Below are 15,040 nucleotides of genomic sequence, written 5' to 3'. Positions count from 1 at the left end.
AAACGCCACCCAAACCAGTCCCCTTGGGTCCCACCCCTTGCCGAGGACTTCCATGTCCCTCTGAGGCTGACTTTGATGACACTAGCAACAGAGCAGGCAACAGGGGAGTCGGGGGGGTTGGGTATCCCACCCTGGGTACCAAGGCACACTGCACTCCCCCAGGCCTCAACGAAACTCCTTCCAGACACACCCATTAGCGCAGAGCTGGAGGGACAGCAATGCTTGGAGATCAGAAGGGATGTAGATCTTCCTGAAATTGGACAAGCTGTATCCTGTGAGCACCTGTCACAGTTCCAGACATGGGAGGCACGTCAGGGAAGGGAGGACGTCCCAGCCCACAGAGGGAGGTTCACACCCAGGCCACCTGAATGGAGCACAAGCTAATCTCAGGCACTCCAGAGCCAGGGTGCACAGGGCTTGTCACATGGACCTGGGATGTCTGAGAAGCTGCTTAGGACTGGCTTTTAAAACAGTATCACAGACTGGCCCTGTGCGTAGCGGGTAAAGTCGCCGCCGCCCTGCTGATGTCCTATAGGGGCGCCGGTTCAAGTCCCGGCTGTTCCACTTCCAATCCGGCTCTCTGCTATGGCCTGGGAAAGCAGTAGAAGATGGCCCAGGTCCTTGGGCCCCTGCACTCATGTGGGAGACCCGGAAGAAGCCTGAAGGTGGAGATAGGTCAAAGGCTTCCCAACGTGCTGCTAGCTCTGAACGCCACAGGGAAAGACACTCTCACTGCAGAACCAACGATCGTGGGGCAAAAATAGGGAGAGGGGCAGGAGGAGGAGGAAGGGAGCTGCCCCAGAGGAAAGGCGACAGCTGAGAGAGACGGGATGGATGCAAAGTGAGATGACAGGGCCAGGGAACAGGCCTGCAAAAGAGAGGAATGGCCGGGAGGGGAGGCAGCCATCGGCAGCTCCCCAAGGGGAGGCTCTGTGGGAGGAAGCCGAAGCCCGGGCCACTCCCTGCACCTGGTCATTGCCGGCCTTTGTTTTGGGGACAACCCTGCAGAGGCTTCCTCAGCACAGCGCAGGAGACAAGCATCCCTTCTTCGTGGTGGGGAGGGAGCCCTACGGAAAAACAAAGCCCTGTATTCTTTGCAGCCAAGGGGAGAGGATGCACCGCCCGGCCCGAGAGGCACTCGCTCCTCCCCGCCTGCACCAACCACAGCTCTGAGTCACTCGTGCCCGTGGGAACTGAAGCTGTCACAAAAGCTCCGAGGGAGAGCGGAGAGGCCCACCCCCAGCTCAGCCCCCCAGCAGGAAGAGCTTATGGCTGCAAGGGCCAAGCCATTCCAGGCTGGTGAGCGCACCTGCCAGCCACTGGAGGGATATGGCCATGGCACCGGCCTCTGCCTCCCACCAGCGAGGTAGCATGGCTCAGCCTCCTTGATCGGCCAGGCGTCAGCTTCCACAAAGCAGAGAGGGCACCTGTGTCATTTCTTCTCCCAATCTCCCCCTCTGCCCAGAAGGCTGCAAGAAGGAAGACAATGGGAGGCGTGGCTTCCCTCCACCCCACCCGCAGCAGAGCTGGGCAGAGGAAGGGGCTGGAGAGTCTTGCAGACCCCATGTGTTAGGCCCCAGCGGGGAATGGAGGGCACGGTAAGAAGTAGAATGGGGCAGGAAGAAACCCTCAAGTAGGTGCAGCCGTGGCGGCTCTTGCCAAGAAGGAGTGGAGGCACCGGCGCTGTGGAGCAGAGGGTTAAGCCACTGCCTGTGATGCTGGCACCAGCCCAAGTCCCCGCTTCTCCACTTCCGGTCCAGCTCCCTGCTAAGGCACTTGGGAAAGCAGCAGAAGATGGCTCAAGGGCTTGGGCCCCTGCACCCTCATGGGAGACCAGGAAGAAGCTCCTGGCTCTCGGCTTTAGATCGGCGCAGCTCTGGCCATTGTAGCTATTTGGGGAATGAACCAGTGGATGGATGACATCTCTCTCTCTCTCTCTCTCTCTCTCTCTCTCTCTCTCTCTCCATTCCATCTGTCTGTCTCACTATGCCTTTCAAAGAAATAAACATATCTTAAAAAAAAAAAAAAAAAGGAAAAGCAGGAGTGGAGAACTTGGGATTGCTTAGGAGCAGCCAGCCCAGGGGACTTCTGGGATAAGGCAGCCTCAGACATGGCTGGGGTGGGGGTGGGGGTGGGGTGAGAGGATGCCTCAGTCTATTCCGCCTTGTTCAGAAGTGATTCTCTAAACCTCCATCTTGTCTTCCTTGCAGGACCCTAAGCCTATTATTTTTTTTAAGATTATTTTAATTATTTGAAAGGCAGAGTGACAGAGAAAAAGGAAGAGACAGAGAGAGGTCTTCCATCTGCTGGTTCACTCCCCAAAAGGCCACAATGGCCAAGGCTGGGCCAGGCCGAAGCCAGGAGCTAGGAGCTTCATCTGGGACTCCCACATGGGTGCAGGGCCCAAACACTTCGGTCATCTGCTGCTGCTTTCCAGGCACCTTAGCAGGGAGCTGGATTGGAAGTGGACCAGCCAGGTTTTGGGACTCAAGGCCTCACCGTTGAGTCCTTGGCAAGGCCAGGATTCAAACCCAAGTCCTCCTACCGTCACCTTTTCCAGCCACAGAAGAGGGAGAGCCGGCCCAGGGCAGTCGTAGTGTTGGAGCAAGCCAGACACACACCTGTCTCTGCTTCTGCTCCAGGGACTCAGGCTTGGCCTATACCATAGACTTGGAGGCCTACAGGCCCCATAAAGGGGCAACTAAATCCAGCCGCTTCCAATGAACCGTTGAGTGTGAAGTGGGATATCCAGGATTTGGGGGACAGCGTGACGTGACGGGGCAGGACGGGGCAGCAGCTGCTGAGAAAACACTTGGACAGAGGCAGCAGGGACCAAGGCCCAGGAACCAGTGAGTTGCCAGGTCTTGGGCTGACACAAGATGTTTGGACAGCCAGGGAGCTGGTCCCAGGCCTAAAAAAGCGGTTCAGAAACAAGGCAGTGTTTTATGAGTCCATTAAAAGACACATGATTAGGACATGACGGAAAGCAATTAAGTTGCTTCTCATTCAGTCTGCTGATCAAGTTGCAACTGGAAAGAAGTTTCCACGTGGGGGAGGGAGGCCCCGCCGGGAGCCAACCAACCTGCGGCATGGCACTTGCCAGGGGGCTGCTGAGTGTGAGCTCAGGGCTGGCGGATGCCTAGGGCATGCCATCAGCAAGGTCCCTTCATCAGCAGAGACCACGCCCCTCCTGCGAGCGCATAAAAGCCCAGGGAGCCTTGGGGTTCCTGCAGCTCTCAGCTTCTCCATCTAGCCCTTTGCCTGCACGCGCCTACCTCAGGAGCTCCCCCAGCCAGCCTCCCTCCCCACCATGTCCCGGCAGTCCACCATAACCTTCCAGACGGGCAGCCGCAGGGGCTTCAGCGCCGCCTCGGCCACCACCCCAGCCGCCGGCCGCTCCCGCTTCAGCGCTGTCTCCGTAACCCGCTCCGCAGGTGGCAACACAGGGCTGGGCAGGATCAGTGGTTCTGGGTCCGGCTTCGGAAGCCGCAGCCTCTACAACCTAGGGGGCTCCAAGAGGGTCTCCGTTGGCGCATGTGGGAGCGGCTTCCGAAGTGGCTTTGGCAGCAGGGCCAGTGGTGGGTTTGGGGTCACCAATGGGTTTGGCTATGGGAGTGGCATTGGCGGCGGCTACGGGGGCGCTGGCTTCCCCGTGTGCCCCCCTGGAGGCATCCAAGAGGTCACGGTCAACCAGAGCCTCCTGACGCCCCTCAACCTGCAAATCGACCCCAGCATCCAGCGGGTACGGAAAGAGGAGAGGGAGCAGATCAAGACCCTCAACAACAAGTTCGCCTCCTTCATCGACAAGGTGAGCCCACAGCTTCCATTCTGCTGGGATCAGGGTCCAATGAACCCTTGCAATGGCCTCCCTATGGGAAAAGATGTCTTCCTTTAAGCACCACCCATGGCTGGGCCATTTTCAGCCTCCTGAGGAGTCAGGTGGGCAGGTGCAGAGTTGGCACCAAGGAAGAATGATGTTACTCCACCACCACCCCACCCCAGGGCAAATGACCCCTAACCCATAGCAGGTGGCATTGAGAACCCGCCGGGCATCGGAGGCTCCCCCATCAGGGACTATGGGTCCCACCCATAGCACCAACTCTGTGGAAGCCCCAGGGGCCCCTGGAGTGGCTTCATGGGCTTCCCCACTTGGGGTTGGAGCTGTCAGTTCCACCATCGCACGTCAGGTGAAGGAGACATCTTTTGCTTGCCTCCCTTATGTGTAGGAGTGTCCAGTTCTGCCTGCCTCGTTGATTCTGTCCAACTGTCGTTCCAGGTACGGTTCCTGGAGCAGCAGAACAAGGTCCTGGAGACCAAGTGGAACCTGCTGCAGGAGCAGGGCTCCAGGGTGGTAAGGCACAGCCTGGAGCCCCTCTTCGAGGCGTACATCAACGACCTCCGGCGGCAGCTGGATGGTGTCACCGCCGAGAGGGGCAGGCTGGACTCCGAGCTAAGGAGCATGCAGGAGGTCGTGGAGGATTTCAAAGTCAGGTGAGTGGGACACGGGGTACACAGGCTCCTGGTCACCTGCAGCTGTCCCAGGACCCGAGCAGTGCCAAGGAGCACACGCTAATGTCAGCCAGGAGCCATCGGGTAAAGATAGAATGGCACCGGGTAACAAAGGGACTTCCACCTCAGCCTACTCGTACCCAGCCCCGGACCAATAAGGACTGCTGATAGTATCCAGCAAAGCCTCAGGGCTGGCTCGGGACGGCCCGGTGCTGTTTCACTTCTGGATCATTATTGGGCTCCATGGGTATGACTCACTGACTGACACTACTCAAATTCCTCCAGTGGTATCAGCAACTCATCGGGAAATCTGGACCGCACAGGCTCCAGAGCGCAGAAGGCCAGCCAGGGCAGAGGGCTGGCCCCAGCTAGCCCCTTAGCTGGCGCGCCCTGGGTCGCTGAGTCCCAACTACACCCGATCACAAAAAGCTTCTTGGAAAATTACAGAAGGTTCCTCTGGAATGTTGTCCAGAACAGACCAAGTTCCAGTAGGTGCAGGCGAGCACAGAGCATTTTAAGATTAGAATCGTGCATTGAGCAAGAGCTCGGATCCCCTAAGTACCTGAGTCTGTTCCTATGTGTTCCAAGCTTAGCTTCTAGTCTTAACAAACGTTAACAAAAAAGAAATCCGGCGAAGAAAGCAGGTCCCTTTCCTAGAGGGAGAATGGAGGTTAAGTGACTCACCCGGAGCCACGCAGGGGTCAGCGGAAGAGCGCTGAGCTCTTGCCACACCGGCCCGTAAGAGTTCAAAGGCGCCGTTGCCCAACCGCACGCCCCCTCGGCCCTGTCCCCACAGGTACGAAGATGAGATCAACAAGCGCACGGCCGCTGAGAATGAGTTCGTGGCTCTGAAAAAGGTGCGTGGGAATGGCTGGCGGAGGAGGCGACGCAGCTCGGAGTCTCGGGGTGGGGAGTGGGCTGACCTTGGGCTCCCCTCAAGAAATGTCGAAACTGCCCAGATGCCGACTCCATGTTTCAGGCCCTGCGAGTGCTTCTGGGCTTCTGCTAGCCCCGGGGCGGGGCTCGCGCTCAATGGTTCTAAGAAACCAGCCATGGCCTGCGCCAGATTTCTCTAAAACCTGAAGCAGGTGGGCCGGGAAGGCATCTGCCCAGCCGCTTCTGTACCGGCGCTGCAGGGCTGGGGTCTCAGCGGGGTGTCCCGTGCTCTTGTGGTTCCAGGATGTGGACGGCGCCTACATGAGCAAGGTGGAGCTCGAGGCCAAGGTGAACACTCTGACGGACGAGCTGAACTTCCTCCGCATGGTGTACGAGGCGGTAAGCATCCTGCCGTGTTTCTGTCCCTCGCGGGTTCCGGGAAAGAAGGTACGGCAGGTGCCAGGTGTTCAGCATCTCTGCCCAGCCTCTTCCCCGGGACACACCAAGTCGGGGGCTTGGAGAACAGGAGGGCCCAGGGAGAACCACGTGGAACCTTGTCACCTCCAACTAGCCCAGCTCTGAGGCTTCTCCCCCCACCCCCCAACCCCTGGCTCCAGGGCAGGGCAACCCAGCTAGTTCTCAAATTCAAGGTCCTAGGTAATCCATCCCAGGGATCAAGACTGCTCCAGCTGCTGCCTTCCGCTTCCCAGAAAAGTCTGATAAAAAAACAAGTTCCCTCTGAAGATGCCTCATTCTGAGAGGCAGGGCCCTGAGCCTGGGGGAGGGGGACCAAGACAGGCAGTGAAGGGACAGCACCGCCTTGCACTCCCCTCGGTCCTGCAGAAAACCTTCCTGCCTGTGCACAAACACAGGGCAGATCCAGAGGAGCTTCAGGGAAAACGCACAGACAGGGCCTCAGAGGGCCGGTGCTGGAGGACACGCCCACTGCCACACTGATCCATGGATAGAAACTCCCCCCGGGTGGCATGGTCTGGGATGCTGGGAAAGCTGGCAGAACCCCTGCCATGGATGCCTGGGTGATGCCAGGATGGTTGTCCCCCACCCCCCACATATGCAGGAGCTGTCCCAGATGCAGAACCAGGTCAGCGACACGTCCGTGGTGCTGTCCATGGACAACAACCGCTCCCTGGACCTGGACAGCATCATCGCCGAGGTCAAGGCCCAGTATGAGGACATCGCCAACCGCAGCCGCGCCGAGGCCGAGGCCTGGTACCAGACCAAGGTGAGTGTGAGCTCCTCTGCCATCGGTCCCAGGATTAGCATTCTTGAGAAATCAGCCACAAACCTCTCAAATCGCGCGAGGATTTCTGTCCTTTCCAAACTTGACTGGAGTACCCTTGGTGCTATGCAAGCTTGGCCTGAACACAGGTGGACAGCCAGCCCTGCACACGGCCACATGGGTGCTCAGGAGGACACCCGTGGGACCCCACCCCCACCCCACGCTCAGCATCTGGGTAGGGGTGGGGCCAGCTCCAGAGCAACCAGGAAGCAGTCCCAAGACCATTTCGCAAGGACTTGTTCACTGCATGCGTAGTTACTGAGCCCCTACCCTGGAACAAGCAGGGGGTCAGGGCTGCAGATGTGCAAGCTACAGAGCATGCAAGCTCTGGGAGGAGAGGAGGTGACAACCAGGGACCAGGGAAAGGTCTCACGGATGACCAGCTCGTGGCAGAGGTGGGCGTCTAAGCCCGTGGGGAAGCAGCGAGAGGTGAAAGATTGGCCAAGGAGCCAGGAGGGGGTTGGGGCTGAGTGAGCCGATGTAAGACAGGAACGAGCATTTTTCTGAGTGTGAGTTCAGTCGGGGAGAGGGAGCCCAGGATGACCACAGACTGTCCGAAGGCTCAGTTGGCCAGAAGGAAGTCTGGCCTTGTAGGAGACCAACTCCCTCGGCAGGGGCAGCTGCTCCTGGTCCTGCTCTGTGCACTGCCCCTGTGTCTCCTGGTCAGCAGTGTGGTAGAAAGGAAGGGAGGTGTCAGGGCCGGGGGCCCACGGTGCAGAGGCAGCTACCTGATGGTAAGCAAAGACCGAAGCAACTTAACCCCGAGATGGAGAGGTGGACATTTACAGCAAAACCCTTGGGGCCCCTGGAGGTGACAGTGTGTGTGGGGCTGGTCCTCCTGAATGAGTGGCCATGCACTGTGACACTGGGAGTGGCCAGGACGGGGTGGGGGGGTTGCTTCTTCAAGGCCTCGACACCACCCAACTCCGCCTCCCTGCACCCCTCCTTGTCTCTCAGCCCCGGGAACCAGCAAAGGCTGGTGGATATGGTTGGTGCATATCCCCCCCCCCCGGCAACACCCACTCCCCACGGCCAGTGACCAAGGCACCTCCTAACGCCCAGAGCTCACCGCATTCCATCCTGCCCCCAGCAAACCTGTCCTCATTCCTCTGCCTGGAACGGTCTCCCCACAAGCTGGCCCTGAAGGCCCCCCTTCCCCAGCCTTCAGGCCCCGGAAGCTCCTCTTTTTTTTTTTTTTTTTGACAGGCAGAGTGGACAGTGAGAGAGAGAGACAGAGAGAAAGGTCTTCCTTGCCATTGCTTCACCCTCCAATGGCCGCCGCGGCTGGCGCGCTGCGGCCGGCGCACCATGCTGATCTGATGGCAGGAGCCAGGAGCTAGGTGCTTTTCCTGGTCTCCCATGGGGTGCAGGGCCCAAGCACTTGGGCCATGCTCCACTGCACTCCCTGGCCACAGCAGAGAGCTGGCCTGGAAGAGGGGCAACCGGGACAGAATCCGGAGCCCCGACCGGGACTAGAACCTGGTGTGCCGGCGCTGCTAGGCGGAGGATTAGCCTAGTGAACCGGGGCGCCGGCCCCGGAAGCTCCTCTTAACACCATCTCCCACTCCCAGGTCTGGGTCAGATGAGATGCCTTTAGTATGTTCTCCCAGGAGCAGGTTCACAAGGGATGCTTATGCCTGTATGGGACCATAAATTCCATAATGCACTCATTGGGCCGACGTCTGTTAGCTTCAGTGGGGAGCAGGGGCCTGGCTGTGTCTTTTGCAGTATCCCCAGGGCCTAGACTCCCCTCCCCCCCACCAGCAAGTACATGCACTTGTGAAATACCACCTGCATGGGTGAGCAAGGGGATGTGTGAATGACTGGGTAATGAGCAGGCCTGCTGGGGCACAGGCAGTGCCAAGGCCAGTGCTGGCCTGGGCAGCTGAATCAGCTCTGGTTCTATCAGTACGAGGAGCTACAGGTCACGGCGGGCCGGCACGGTGATGACCTGCGCAACACCAAGCAAGAGATCTCTGAGATGAACCGCATGATCCAGCGGCTGAGGTCTGAGATTGACAACGTGAAGAAGCAGGTGCGTGGGGGGCCGGGGCCAAGAGCTCCTTGCACTCGCATTTCTTCCGGGTGCTTTTGCCACCCCATAGTACTCCTACCCAAAAGCCCCGGGCCTTGGGGAAAACTCACGGCTTCCTCCTCTGCTCACAGTGCTCCAGCCTGCAGACAGCCATCGCCGACGCCGAGCAGCGCGGGGAGCTGGCCCTCAAGGACGCGCGGGCCAAGCTGGAGGGGCTGGAGGAGGCCTTGCAGAAGGCCAAGCAGGACATGGCGCGGCTGCTCAGGGAGTACCAGGAGCTCATGAATGTGAAGCTGGCGCTGGACGTTGAGATCGCCACCTACAGGAAGCTGCTGGAGGGCGAGGAGTGCAGGTGAGGGCAGATGCACCAGTTCCCTCCGCAAGGCAGGGGCGCTCCCAGGGGCTCAGGCCATGGCAGCCTCCTCTCTTCTCCTGGAGAAGGAAGCCAAATGCAGGTGGAGCTGCACATACAGTTTCCTCCTAGCCTCAATCCTCCGAGAAGCAGCATCACTCTGCACCCATTAGTCATCTAGGACCTGGCCAGGCTCTCTCGAAGGCTGGATTTGGTCATTCAGCACAGTTCTCTCAGTACAGTGGAAAGGGCTGTGTGGACTGAGGGTAAATTGTCCTAGGTCCTAGAATCCAGGCTTACAGGCTGACCACTAACAGGCTGTGTACCTTGGGGAAGTCAATCTTCCCTCTCTGTCCTCACTTCCTCAGTGATAGGTTGAAGAGCCCACATTACACCACCTCCGGTGCTTGTGGGAGCTTAACCTTGGCCAATTACCAGCTGTGCAAATAAGGGAGCATTACTGAATCTCTCTAAATGGGGATCACGGTAGCTCCAACCTCAGCCAGCTTGGAAAAAAGCAGGATTTAATTAAGAGACTGCACACAGGGCTCTCAGAACAGTGCAGGGCACTCAAGCGTTCAATACCTGTTAGCTGCCATTTGGTTCAGTGTCCAAACACTTGGGCTTTGCAGTCAGGTGAACCTGACCTTCAAATCCTGCTCTATGACCCTGAGCAAGTTGACTGACCTCTCTGAGCCTCCACGCCCCTCTGTAGCACTGAAATCACAACAGCTCGCTAACGAGGCCACTGAGAGAACCAAGTGCCACCGTGTCAGAAGCAGCTGCTCAGGAAGTGTTAGCTCTGGTTAAAGTTCCAAGTGTGTGTTTGTGAATGAATGCCACCTGCTAGGACAACAATAGATGGGCTACTGCTTTGTTATTTTTATGATTCAAGCTGCTCTCCACACCTACAAAGGCCAGAGCCTGACAATGGTCCTTTGTTCAAAGAGAAACCTTCCCGTTCCAAGACAAGCCCTCCCTTTCCCATTAACACCCGTCTGTGATTAGTTTTAATTTCCTTAATGTGTCTGACCAACTTAAACTCAAAACTTGTTTCTGGGGTTGCGGGGTTTACCCCCCATGGACCTCGCGCCGCACATGATTTCATTCCCCACATCGTGGTTTTTATGAGCGCTGGAGCTAAGACAAACTCTACAGTACACATGAGAAATGGGGTTGAAACGCATTCAAGACAAGCACAAAACCAGCCCTGCCCGTGGGGTAACCTTCCCTCTGCCTTCCTTCCCGCCAGGCTGAGTGGAGAAGGAGTCTCCCCAGTTAACATCTGTGAGTATCACATCCTTCTGGTGTTGTGTGGCTGAGGGGCGGGGGGACAGAGGGGTGGGCCTGTGGGAGCGGGAGGACATGGGGCCCTGGGGCACCCCGTAGGCAGAGTCCACTTTGAGGTGGGAGTTTCTGAGACCCTTGCACAGAAAGCCACGTAAGGAGACACTCCCGAATGTCAGTGTCGTGACATTCCTGAGTGTGCAAGCGCCGTGGAAGGGCTGAGGGGGCTTTGTTGCAATTGCTCTGCCTGCAGCCATACCCCCACCTCCTGAGATCCCACGCCTTTCCTGCCCGGGCTCCAAGAGCAGGACTTAGGGTCTGCTTGGGTGGGCTTCCCATCAGGCCCAGGGACACTGCCAGGCAGATGGCTTCTCCCAGAACCGTGTGGGCAGAAACCCTGCTGCTTGGCTCAGCTCTGCGGAGCTCAACCGCAGACAGCTGCCAACACCTGTCTGGGCGGTGGGGGCAGCAGAGACACAGGAGGTGGCGGCGGAGCAGCTCCCGCCAGTCCTGGTACCCGTGAGAGTCAGAGCTGGCACCCAGAGCCCCCTGAACCTGACTCTTGCAACTCTCACTTCACACAGGGCTGTGGAATCCAGTGAGCAACTGGCTGTCCTGGCAGAAAGTTCTAGAAGGCAGTGTCCTCTGTGCCCACCCAGGCAACTTCCTTCCCTAGTGCCTTTGTCTGGGGGCTCCAGAGACCCTCAAAGCCAAGTTTGGGAACAGAAGTTTGCCTTTACACATGAAAGTCTGCATCAGTGTCCAGGGCCCAGACCCAGGGGCCTTAAAATAACACACTGGAGCCTCCCACGGTTCCACAGGGCAAGTCCATGCTCGGGGTGCATCTGAAGTCTACAGGGGGGCCCTAGCTGCTGGTGGTGGCCGCGGGTTCTCTGCAGTCATATGGCCGAGTCCCTGAGGTCTGTCTTTCCTCCAACACTCACCCTTGTCTCTAAGGATGCCAGCCTCAGTGGATTAGCGCCCCCTGCACAGTCCTATTTCCAAATAGGCCTCCGTTCCCAGGCTTCAGGCACCAGGCACCCTGGCTTCAGTACCAGTTTCTGGAGGACACAACCCATCCCATCAGAGTCCATTTTTAACTTCAGATTTCCTTCTGCAGAGCTCCCAGCAGGGTGTGTTTAAGGGGATCCGTGGCTGTTAGGAGCAGAACAGGCTGGGAGGCAGAAAGGGGTCGAGGTGATGGCTGTGGCTCCTCTGTCACTTGGGCTGTTGAGCACTTGCATGTCCTCGGGTTCAGGGTGCCCGGGCTGGGGGACGTGGCAGCAAGGGCAGAGCTTGTAAGCCACAGAGGAGCTGCTCAGAGGAAGTCAGGCCTCCAGAGCCAGAGCCCTGGACCAAGGGAGAGAGGCAGGCGGGCTGGAACAGCTCCCCACGGAAGTCTCCAGTAGGTTCTGGAAAGAGAAGAGGCAAATCCCGGAAGGGAGGAAAGGAGCCACGCCCCCTGCCCAACCCCTGTGAGAATGCCCGCCCCGCAGCTCAGAGATAAAATGCACCTGCACTTCCGGCAGGCACAGGAGGTGGGAGGGGCAGGGACAAGGACAGATGCCTGGCCAGGCTCCATCCTCACCCCGAGGACTTGGGGACAGAGGTCCCAGCGGCCGCTCCTGTGTCTCTTCTTCTACCCCCTTGGATTCTGACTCCATCACTTCTCCTCCTCCGGCAGCCGTGGTCACCTCCACTGTTTCCAGTGGCTACGGCGGGGGCAGCAGCCTTGGAGGTGGAAGCCTGGGTCTCAGCGGAGGAAGCGGCTACTCCTTCACCAGCAGCGGTGGGCACAGCCTGGGCGCCGGCCTGGGGGGCTCTAGCTTCAGTGCTGGTAGCAGCAGGGGCCTTGGGGGCAGTGGCTCCAGCGTCAAGTTTGTCTCCACGACATCATCCAGCCGCAAGAGCTATAGGCACTAAGCACAACCCATTGGCACTCCTGCCCGGACACCTGCGCCCTTCTCCCCGTCTGCCTCCATAAGGCCCCCCTGTACTGCCCGGAAGTCTGGGGCCGATGCCCCTCCTGTCCACTACTCCAGGCTGCTGGTGGCACTCTCGCTTCGCGTGGGCCACACCGGAGCCTGCCCTCCCTCCTGGCTAACACTCAGCGCCCTGCCCCCCTGCTCCCTCCAGCTGCGGTGATAGACGAGCCTGTGTCTCTGAGGCTGGCTGACTCCAGGCCAGGTGGTTCCCCCGCGTGTCTCCAGGTGCTCAGAGTCAGTGTTCCAGTGTCCATTAAACTGCAAGTGTCACATGCCTGGCGTCCGAGCCTCTCTGTCTGCTATGGTGACTGAGTCCTGAACCATTGTCCCCCTACACCCGCATGGGCTCCATGCAAGCAATGCTCGGAGCGTTCTAGCCCGTGCCCCCTTCCCTCCCTGGGAGCTGAGAGGGCTGCATGGGCAGATGCAAGGGGCTACAGGGCTTTACCCAGGGCACGGGACCACCAGGCTTCCTCCCAGGTGTCTCTGTACACTTCACCTGCCTTGTGCAGGCAGCCCATGCACCCCTGGAAGCCCCTGGCCAGGCGGCCCACTGCTCTGTGTGCTACACAAGGCCATGCCTTCCCCTCCCCAAACCAGACAGTTCCAGGGACGCTGACACACGGTGGGCAGCAGCAGAGGAGCTGAGCCAAAAAATAACAGGCCAGGGAGAAGGAACGAAAGGCCAGCCTAGGGGCAGGCTCAGGAGCCACTTAGCCCTTAATTGCGGGCACAATGAGACATCTGGGAACACCCACATTCCTGAGCTGAGGCGTCTCCCAGCACTTCCAAGCAGGCCAGAGCCTGGGCGCACCCAGGGCCACCCCGTGGGCTTAGAAGGAATGGGTTCCACACTGGGGACCAAGCTTGAAACTGACCAGCAGTGACACATCAGCATTCTGGAAAAGACAGGACGTCCAGTGGCAGGGAAGGGAGAGGCCTGAGTCAGAAGCAGGTGAAACCAAGGGGCTACAATCGGAGGGGTTCAGGGGGGAGTGGTTCTGGGAGTGAAGACAGCAGCCCAGAGCAACAGAGGGGCAGGAATTAGCAGTGGGAGCCTGGGGCTACGTCCCTTTGCCAAGTCTTCTCTCCTTGCTCAGGGCATGCATCCTGGGGTCACACCCTGGGCTCCAACCCCCATCCCCACCCCTGCACTGGCTCTGGGACCTCATTCTCAGCCACACTCACCGAGTGATGGTGAGAATCAAAAGAAATAACGCTTGTGGCTGACCGCCCACCAGGGGTGGTGCAGATTCAATCCCCAGTCAATGGCTTCTTTTCCATCCTAAGTGACCAGCATGGCAAGGATGATGCAGTTTGAACCCAAGGCCAGGCGCTAGAGAAGGGAGGTGCGGGTGAGAGCAGTGGGTGTGTCCACAGCCGTGGCCAGGGACCTGGGAAGTTGAGGGGCTGCAGACACCGGCCAGCATCCCCAGGCCTGGTCCTGCCCTGGTAACCTGTTCCCCATGTGATGAGCAGGGCAGGAAGACGGGCTCGGAGATATGGTCCCTGATCTGATGCAGCCAAGCCCAGTTCTCGTGGGCAGCTCGGCCCAGTGCAACTTTGTAGATTCCTCTGTGCTTTCCTGAGACCAGCTATGACTTCCCTGGACCCGTCCTCCTAGGGGCCGGGGGTCCTGCTGATGGGGCAGAGAGGCAAGCACCCTGCCTGGTTCAGGTGGGAGCTGGAACAGCCTCTACCTCCAGCCCCAAGAGCTCCCTGGCCCAACACAAGGACATGGAGCGGGCAGTGAGAGGTCCACTCGGGGCATTAGGAGAGCTGAGTGCTCCCTGCTGCCCCGCCCGCACATTTAGAACGAGAGCCACCCACTACCACCACCACCATCACCCAGCTGAGATGGCCCACGCCGTCCGGGGAAGAAACAGAACGTGGTCACCAAGAGGTCACCAGTCCAGCTTCCGACTGTGGCTCTACGGCCAGGAGACTCAGCAAGCTCTCCAAGCCTGGGTTGGACTGGACAGAGACAGAGCCCCCACCACCACCACCACCACCTGGCAGACCTAACAGCTTCGAGATGTCTCAACCACACAGAGCCAGGTTGTTCAAAGTGGAGAGCTGGCCGAAGGCACTGGCATGGCGCTGGCTCTTGACTTTCCCATCCCTTGTCACCCCACCCAGCCTCATTTGCACCAATACAGGCGCGATTCCCAGAAGCCCAGCCGCGGAGGCCCTACCTGTTCTTGGTTCTTCTGCAAGGGGCATGGGAGGTACGGGGGTGGCAGGATTTTAAAGGGGCAAGGTTGCACCTGTTTGCCAGGTCAGCCTTCCAAGCTGAGGAGCAGACACTCAAATTAGCAACACGAGGAAGGGGCTCACCCAAGGCTACATAGTTCCCTCGATGCAGCCCCCAGAGATCCAACCCAGCCTGCCCGGAGGGTGTGGACAACTGAATCCAGATTCAAGAGCTGGAGAAACCACATCAGACAGTGGACAGATTGAAGTTCCCACCAAGAACCTCACCCAGCCACAGGAGGGTGGAACGTTCTTTCCTTGCACTACAGAACAAATCAGACGCCACCCCACCACCCCCTGCAGCCCAAGCCCAGTGGAGTGTAAGCAAAGCAGCTGGACAAGCAGACACGGCTGCTGTGCCCCAGCCTCAGCTCCTAGGAGGGAGACCAGATCTGGCGGGGGAGAGGGGAGGGTACACAGAGTGCCCTGGCTGGACGAAGGGG

General features: G+C 58.9%; 1 protein-coding gene across 1 annotated transcript; it reads left to right on the top strand.

Moving 5' to 3' along the window:
• Positions 1-3,229: 3,229 nt before the first annotated feature.
• Positions 3,230-12,618, top strand: KRT75 (keratin 75). Its single transcript, XM_008256489.5, has 9 exons — positions 3,230-3,808; positions 4,277-4,491; positions 5,306-5,366; positions 5,689-5,784; positions 6,464-6,628; positions 8,595-8,720; positions 8,852-9,072; positions 10,325-10,359; positions 12,044-12,618. The coding sequence occupies exons 1-9, from the start codon at positions 3,311-3,313 to the stop codon at positions 12,280-12,282; spliced, it is 1,656 nt and encodes a 551-aa protein (XP_008254711.1). The 5' UTR covers positions 3,230-3,310; the 3' UTR covers positions 12,283-12,618.
• The last annotated feature ends 2,422 nt before the right edge of the window (positions 12,619-15,040 follow it).

This window comes from Oryctolagus cuniculus, chromosome 11, assembly GCF_051225735.1.
Source record: "Oryctolagus cuniculus isolate XC-2025 breed Fujian yellow rabbit chromosome 11, ASM5122573v1, whole genome shotgun sequence".
Lineage (NCBI taxonomy): Eukaryota > Metazoa > Chordata > Mammalia > Lagomorpha > Leporidae > Oryctolagus > Oryctolagus cuniculus.
Note: the sequence above shows the minus strand (reverse complement) of the source record. Positions and strands in the feature narration are given on the sequence as shown.

Excerpts from the sequence above, each read along its gene's own strand:
- KRT75 (XM_008256489.5), top strand. The coding sequence starts at position 3,311 with ATGTCCCGGCAGTCCACCATAACCTTCCAGACGGGCAGCCGCAGGGGC. Across the intron at positions 5,367-5,688 it reads AGTTCGTGGCTCTGAAAAAG|GATGTGGACGGCGCCTACAT; the intron begins GTGCGTGGGAAT and ends TTGTGGTTCCAG. Across the intron at positions 5,785-6,463 it reads TCCGCATGGTGTACGAGGCG|GAGCTGTCCCAGATGCAGAA; the intron begins GTAAGCATCCTG and ends CCACATATGCAG.